General features: G+C 43.3%; 1 protein-coding gene across 2 annotated transcripts; it reads right to left on the reverse strand.

Annotated features, from left to right (window-relative positions):
* Positions 1 to 970: 970 nt before the first annotated feature.
* On the reverse strand, positions 971 to 7,825 carry LOC311023663 (uncharacterized protein). 2 transcript variants are annotated; one of them, XM_084025644.1, is made up of 11 exons: positions 7,581 to 7,825; positions 7,366 to 7,480; positions 6,783 to 7,087; positions 6,315 to 6,515; positions 5,887 to 6,003; positions 5,676 to 5,793; positions 5,419 to 5,558; positions 4,846 to 5,012; positions 1,428 to 1,467; positions 1,200 to 1,295; positions 971 to 1,110 (listed from the first exon to the last, which is right to left on the reverse strand). In XM_084025644.1, the coding sequence occupies exons 1-10, from the start codon at positions 7,719 to 7,721 to the stop codon at positions 1,245 to 1,247; spliced, it is 1,395 nt and encodes a 464-aa protein (XP_083881770.1). In that variant the 5' UTR covers positions 7,722 to 7,825; the 3' UTR covers positions 971 to 1,110; positions 1,200 to 1,244. The 2 variants fall into 2 exon arrangements, with proteins under 2 accessions (XP_083881770.1, XP_083881769.1); XM_084025643.1 differs by lacking the exon at positions 1,428 to 1,467.
* Between the last annotated feature and the right edge of the window lie 217 nt (positions 7,826 to 8,042).

Consider the following 8,042-nt stretch of genomic DNA (forward strand, 5'->3'; position numbering starts at 1 on the left):
GTTGCTGCAGAAATCAGTGGAATACTTGAGAGTGAATTACTGCAACATTTACAGCCTGAGTCCTGAGATGACTTCTGTTGTGATTTGACGTTATAAATAAAATTGAATTGAATTTGTATCATCCAAAAGAAATGTTATCTCCTACTGAAGCTGATTTACGGGTCATTTTCAGTTTTTGTATTTATTAGTTAAACTGTCTCTCTGGGCTTATGTGGTCAGGCTAAAGGGCGGAGGCTTATATGTGGGAAACAACCTCCAGCATTTGAAACAAGGGTTGGACTATAAAGGTAGAGCTTTGAGAGATAAAATCTTGTGTCGACTTCTCCTCTCACACAGGTTTTTTTCTTTCACAATGCAGTTTTATGGAGCTCTGGTCCTGTTTGTGACTCTATCTACAGGAAAGTTTATGACTACTTTCCTCTTTCACAAATATGGTAATGATAGTCAAAAATACCATTAAAATGCATAATTGTATGTAAAATAGCATCAAAAAATTTCGCCGCTTTAAAGATTCTTTTCATGGGGCCCAAAATCCCTAGCGGCACCCGTGTCTGACATGATATATGCATTGTGCTGGTTGGTGTTTGGTGTGTGTGATATTAGCTGATAAAAGTCTAACATGGAGATAGGTGATGTGTGTAAAAAATAAGGTCCTTGATCTGCCTCGTTAATCCTCAGGATCAACAACTAACCATGACATTTATTGATTTGCTCATATTTCATGTGCTGTTCTGGCACTCGTCTTCTAATAAGGGCTTCATAATAATGCAGTTCTTGTTGTCAATAATGATGTGAAGTGAAGAACTTAAGAATCAAACAATTAAGTTGTTGATCATATTGTGTTTTTATTGAACAAATATTGATCTGCAGTCGGCATTTACATGTTCAAACGTGTTTATTCTTCTAGAGTTGTCCAAATTGAGGAAGATAGAAGTGAAGAAGCTGCAGTTTCTCCGGTGGCTCAGTGAAAGAGCGTGAGGATGGCTGAGGATACCAGCAGGAGGAGGACACTGGAACCAGTGGGTATGGTACCGTTACACAGGTCTGTGTTACAGCATTTGAAGGGGCCGACACAGGTGGCATTGTTCAGGCAGGTCATGGTGACAACATCTGATGGAAAGAAACTCAGTTTCAACAACAATAAAAGTCATCATGCATTCAGCACAGCTGTACATATCAGCTGTGGAAGAACAACTCACCATTCACAGTGGCTGTGGCACAGCGATCCAAGTTGGCGGGACAAATTAGCACTGTGCATGTTCCAAGATAACATACGATGCATTGCAATCCAATTGCTGTACAGAAACACAGAAAATTGTCACTTTTTTTTAAGATTCACACATTAAAATGTTACTGGAAACAATGACAGTAAAAGAAACTTGAAACAAGCTGCAAAAATATGAATCGTAAAGTAGTCATAAACTTTCCTGTAGACAGAGTCGCAAACAGGACCAGCGCTCCATAAAACTGCATTGTGAAAGAAAAAAACCTCAGTGTAGTTAACTGTGTGAGAGGAGAAGTCGACACAAGATTTTATCTCTCAAAGCTCTACCTTTATAGTCCAACCCTTGTTTCAAATGCTGGAGGTTGTTTTCCCACATATGAGCCTCCGCCCTTTAGCCTGACCACATAAGCCCAGAGAGACAGTTTAACTAATAAATACAAAAACTGAAAATGACCCGTAAATCGGCTTCAGTAGCAGATAACATTTCTTTTGGATGATACAAATTCAATTCAATTCAATTCAATTTTATTTATAGTGTCAAATCACAACAAAAGTCATCTCAGGGCTCAGGCTGTAAATGTTGCAGTAATTCACTCTCAAGTATTCTACTGATTTCTGCAGCAACAACATCCATCCATTTTCTACCGCTTATCCTGTATTTAGGGTCACGGGGGGGCTGGAGCCGATCCCAGCTGTCAGTGGGCGAAGGCAAGGTACACCCTGGACAGGACGCCAGTCCATCACAGGGCCAACATGTAGAGACAAACAACCATTCACGCTCACATTCACACCTACGGACAATTTAGAGTCATCAATTAACCTATCCCCATCCTGCATGTCTTTGGACTGTGGGAGGAAGCCAGAGAACCCGGAGAGAACCCACGCTTACACGGGGAGAACATGCAAACTCCACACAGAAGGACCCCAGGCCGACCCGGGAATCAAACCCAGGACCCTCTTGCTGTGAGGCGAGAGTGCTACCCACTACACCACCGTGCAGCCCGCAGCAAACAACATCTCACATTTATTTATTTCCTCATTCGTTGAGTCTGTCAGAAAGCAATAGTGCGACATTCAAGGTTTCACCTAAGTAAAAATAAATAAAAGAAAGAAAAAAACAGGAAAATACAAGTAAAGTTTAAAAGTAAAAATATTGTTTTTGGCAGAATGATCCCTTCTAGAAAGCTCTATTACAGTAAGGAAGTGAATTCTCTCTGTTGCTATCATTTTGTACCTAATTTAAAATTACTGTTACTCATTTTACAGTTTTGTCCTGTAAATGAAAAATAAGGGGGGGTAAAGGAGACGGATTCTAGACGGAAACTTTAATGTGGAAGAAAGACAGATCTTTAATATAAACTTCCAAGAGTGTCATCGACCGAGTTAAGATCGGAGTGTCTCCGATCTTAACTCCTGACTCCAGGCTGTGGTTGAGTAAAGCGACCTTGCTGCTACCAACCTCCAAGGGACTCATTACCTCCCGCTCCAGAGACACGCATGCATCCCGTTGCCACGGGGCCCCATCTCGTCATTCCACCCCAGAGAAACAGAGGCTGTCATGCTAACGTCAGCCACCACAAAAAGCCCCTGATTTAAATGCTCACCTGGGTGGCTCTTGCATGAGTATAACAGATACCACTGTTAAATGTCAATGCAGCTTACCGTTAAAACATCTTTTTCAGAATAATTTATGCATTTTAAGACTCATTTTTTACAGTCTGTTGAATGATTGAGAAATATAATGAATCACCTAGAAGAATACCTTGGGAGGTGTGCTGTAGTAGTGATCTGGAACGGCCCCGTGTGAATATAAATGGGAGGAATTTTCCTTCAGAGCTGAACAGGCAACGCATCGCTGTATTTGTATGATACTGGCTGCAAATTGAGAAGAGCCTCGTCTCTGATGAGCACAACGCTAGAGAGCAGTGCTGTTCAAACACAATAATTGGACTGGCCTTTACAGGCCCATCTCCGCTATAATCACTCAAGACGGAAAGCTGGGAAAAGGAGGAGGGGGACAGAAAGAAAGACAGGAAATAATACAAAAGGGAGTAAAAAAAAGGTGAATAATAGAATGAAAAGGTGAATATTAAGAAATATGCACCAATCGAAGAGGCAAAGACAAAAAGAGGGAGGGAAATAGTAGCGGACCTACATCCCATTTATCCAACCATTCCCTTCTAATCCTCTCCCTCCCACTGCCTCCCTCGTTTCATTTTCAAAACATAATGCAATCACAGGCAGCCCCCAGAGAAACCAGTCCCCACTGGTGTGAACATGCTGGGTGCAGACTGTCGACATCAATGAGACGAATGGCGGCACGATGGGAGGCAACAGGTTTCTGGGACACATCAGTTCAACAATCACTGCTGCTGACTGTGTTAGTCAGCCAGTGAACAAGGGACAAGCTGCTCAGCTCTTTTTGATCTCGTGGTTCTGACTGCAGCCCGCCCCCATTAAACAGGAAGCCGCGCTTTGTATCAGAGTCTCGGTTGAAGCTCGCCAGGCCAACATAACAGCTGATGGAGCGTGTGCTTGTGCTGAGCCAATCACTGGGTGACTTTCTGTAATCATCATATGAACGGACGGTGTTACATTGACTGTGAATAGTCAGCTATGTACTTAAAGGAGATGTTCAAAATTGTATTATTATTTTATTATTATTATAATTATTTAAATAATAATAATAGATATTAAAGCCATTAAATAATATATAAAAGCTCGTATGAATGGGAGGAATTACTAGAGCAAGCACACTGCTTTTTTATGTTTGTTTAAAGACAGGCTTGAGACGGTGTGTACTGTCCTTTAATTACATGCACTTTTAACGCCTAACATATCTGCTTTATCCAAAAATATTTACACCATGATGGTGGTGATAATATTTGTCTGACAACTTTTTCCACCACCTCTCTGCGTCAGGGCATTTTCATCTGAAAAGTGATGCCAATGAAGACTCTTCCTAAATTCACATTCTTTATAATTACCAGCAGGGGGCGACTCCTACAGTTGCAATCAATAGACCGACTGATTAGAAGTCTATGAGAAAATGACCCTCCATTGCTAGTTTAAAGTCATCTTGAATACAACTTGACGTTCATATAGAAAAGTACGGCCCTATTAAGAGTCAAATAGATGGTAAGCTTCAGGACGTGGCTACCTTGTGATTGACAAGTCGCTGCCAGGGCGTTGTCCAGTCTGGGAGTTGACCGTGGTTGCCTTCAGGGCCACCAGCCAACTTATTACCTTATTACTTACCTTTATTCACTTTTTTTCAACATGAATGAACGCTTTAAGCATTTTACCAATGACAGTCACTCAATACAATACAAATATCTTTCTTACATATTAAACATCAGTCTAGGAACCTGGTTGGACCCTGTTTGGCCCTGCAGAGAGACATCATCACATAACCTCTCAGTGAGCTCACATTCATTCCTTCATCCAGACAGAGCCCAGAGAGCAGACAAAACAACTGACTACCTGCCGGGGGGAATCTAAACACAATCCCTCCAAATAAACTAGACTAAACCAACAATCACACACTTTTGTAAACACACAGTTCAGTTTAATCAGGAAGTGGGTACATACCGCCCCCTAGTGCCTTGACAGTACATTACCTGGCATTGGCGATGCTCTGTAGGAGTCTGTGGGTTTGTTCTGAGAGGTTAGAGGGCACCAGGATCTCCACAGGCTTGATCTTCAGGACACGACCCTCCAGCTCAGAGCGAGACTGATCATCGGGGAAACAGTCCATCAACACGTCTCCTGTGCTGGGCTGCACCGCCTGCATATACAAACACAACCGTCTAATTACGTACGCATTGTAATATATTAAATAAAATCATTATGTTGCTTAGTCCAACTGTGACCAACATTAACTCGTATTCAACTCTGGATATAATCCTTAATATTTAGTCAATTTTGGGATGTCATGATACCCTGTCTGGAAGTTAAACTGAGGAAGTTGGAATATCTTTAAACTAATCCAGTTGATTCAAGGGGAAAAAATGTCATCACATTCATATAAACAGTACAAACATTTTGATTTACTAGCAACCGGTCATTAACAACCAATTTAATCAAAAATACCCAAAAGCATACAACACAATGTGTATTGACACACTAGCTGACAACAACCTGCTCAACACATTGCCTAAATGCATGAGTAGTTGTTTTGAATTATAACTCACCACCAAGCCCAGAGTGAGCTGCTTCTTCAGTTTGTCCCAGTTCTCACTGATACACAGCAGGAAGCTGTCAGGAGGGTCCAACACCACGTCACCACAGCTCCCTTCCTCCACATCCCCCAGTCTGCAGACCGGGTTCACATCTCAGAAAAGCCATCAAGGACACTGACGTACAGAGGCGTACAGACGTACAGAGGTGCTGTTTTAAACTGGACACACACACACACACACACACACATATGTCTGGTCCATAAGGATACCCTCTCCCACCAAAGTGGACTTGGTGTACAGAGCACTCAGCTGACGGGAGAACAGAGCGTTCTTGGTGGCCCCCGAGGCCTTGATCGCAGACGTCTCCGTCTGCTTGACCACACCGACCTATAAGATTAAGGACAGTAGCGCTGAGATCGGGGAAAAAAACAAATCTAAACACCTTCTAAATATGAATAACGTGCAAGATATATTTCACACCTTGTGTCCGTGGGACACCAACCGTCTGACGTGAACAAACAAGCGGTGTGTGGGGATGCTGCACGTCATGAAGTTGTGATCCAGGTGACAGAAGATATTCAGCTCCTTCGCAGCAATCTGTGCAGGGAAATTTCTCAACATGACATCTCTCCCTTCAGATTATTCCAGTGACTTTCTCTAGTGCTCTCTAAAATGTTTTACTGAAGGCACAAAAGTTGGATTATTTGATCCGAACATTCATAACAATTTAGTGATCAGATAATAAATAGTTGTTTCCTTTCCACTTTTTGTATGCATATAGAGAATATATGTAGGACATATGTGAAACCCTCTTACACTGGCCGTCTAAACACCATCTGAAACATGACTCTTACACAGTAACATGTGTCTTGGCTTAATATACTGTTAATTGCGTTTCCAGTGATCACCTCTGCATCCTCTCCAAAGAACCTGTACTTGTATCCACACTCCACAGCCAGCAATGCATCTTTATGCTGCTGTTTCAGCTGGATGACCTGCTGTTCCAGGGGAGTGTATGTGCCCTTTGGGTGCCCGGAGAGGGTGCTCGAGTTTGAAGGAGGACTCAGGTGTGCACCCCTTCCTCCCCGTCGTCCTCCTGACCTGGCAAACTGAGACGAGACAAATAAACACACTTGAGCAGCAACAGTTGCCATCAGGGTCTTAATTCCCACTATTGTTGGTTTTATTATAGTACTTACTGCTTACTTGATACAATTTACTCAAACTCACAAGTTTAACACATCATACGTGGGGAAACTGATTTTTTTGTGTGTACAAAGTCCAGAGCTGAGAGCCTCACCCATGGACACATTAGCAGGGCAAACATGCTCTTATGACAGTGACGTAAGAGGCTTAAGGTTTATATATTGGGTTACCTCTTTTGTAGCAGCCAGCCCTGAACTCTTCTTTTCTTTGACCTCCTCTTCACCCTCATGCTCTTCTTCTGGCTGTGGAAGTTCGTTCTTATTGCTGCGTTGATCGGTAACGTCCTGAGGAGGCCGAACGCCACTTCCTCTGTCACAGGTTATACCGCCAGCACCGCATGTCTCCTTGTCCTCCCTACGAGGGACACCAAACTCAGCCGAGCAGGTGAAGCCTTTCAGCTTCTCCAAGGTGGAGGAACAGAGGCCGGCCTCTCCTCGGCTCGATGTAGGCGTCGTCTCTGGGGTGAGAGGAACAGCTGAGTACAAAAAAAGGCATGTTAACCCGAAGAAGAAAATACAAATATAAATATTTGACTCGTGTAGGTATCACCTGGATGCACTTGGGAAGATGTGCTGCCCTTTGTCAACAGTTTGTGGGACATCACCATGTCAGATCAGTCAAAACTCCACTTTTTTTTAAAAGTTGTAAACCCAGAATGCATCAAGGATTGGACATCAGAAGAAATGTGTGCTTTTAGCAGCTGGGAATGACATGAGTGGGGGTTGATGAGGAAGAACAGATGGATTTTCTCACCTTCGGTGCTCTGACAGGTTGCCGGCTCACAGCTCAAATCCTCCACCTGCTCCTGGGCGGAAAACTTGGCTCGTTTTGTTGACAATCCAAAATCGTGATCAGGGGAGAGTTTCTTCTGCAAGGCCGAAGCAGGTGGGGTTGAGTCGTTAGCATGAAGCTGCTAAAGCATATACCGTACCTGCTGTTGTGTGTGTATTCGGTGCAGCACAGCTCACCTTGCCCCGTGGACGCTTGTGCTGAGCAGGACTTTGGGTGGTCCCGCCCTGAGTGTTGGGGGCGCAGCCGCCGCTCAGTCCTCCGAAGTACCTGCTGATGGAGAGCTGAGTGCTGCGGGACTTCTTCACACACTTCGGCATGTTTTCATGTCACTTTAGTTCACATACATCATGAAAGAAATCTGCGCACACACGGAGCTAAGGAGCAGCAGGCTTTGGCTGCCCGGCTTTTCTTCTTCTTCGTTTTCTTCGTCTTCTTCACCTTCTTCTTCTTGTGTTTTATATGGCGGGTTGCAAACTATGTTATGACGCATTACCGCCACCAACTGGTATGTTCATTCAATAACACACAGACATAAGATTCAAATTCAAGAATTTTATTTTCACACACACAGTAGAAACAGTTCACACCGAGCAATGACATTCTTGTTATGCAGTTTCCCTTCACACAGTGAACTCAAA

Source organism: Eutrigla gurnardus (assembly GCF_963514095.1).
Source record: "Eutrigla gurnardus genome assembly, chromosome: 13".
Classification (NCBI taxonomy): Eukaryota; Metazoa; Chordata; class Actinopteri; order Perciformes; family Triglidae; genus Eutrigla; species Eutrigla gurnardus.

What these genes read in the sequence shown, in the direction of transcription:
- LOC311023663 (XM_084025643.1), bottom strand. Translation starts at nt 7,721, where the DNA reads ATGCCGAAGTGTGTGAAGAAGTCCCGCAGCACTCAGCTCTCCATCAGC. An exon ending in TGGTGTCCCACGGACACAAG is followed by an intron (nt 5,794 to 5,886) that starts GTGTGAAATATA and finishes TTAATCTTATAG; the next exon opens with GTCGGTGTGGTCAAGCAGAC. An exon ending in GTCCACTTTGGTGGGAGAGG is followed by an intron (nt 5,559 to 5,675) that starts GTATCCTTATGG and finishes GGCTTTTCTGAG; the next exon opens with ATGTGAACCCGGTCTGCAGA.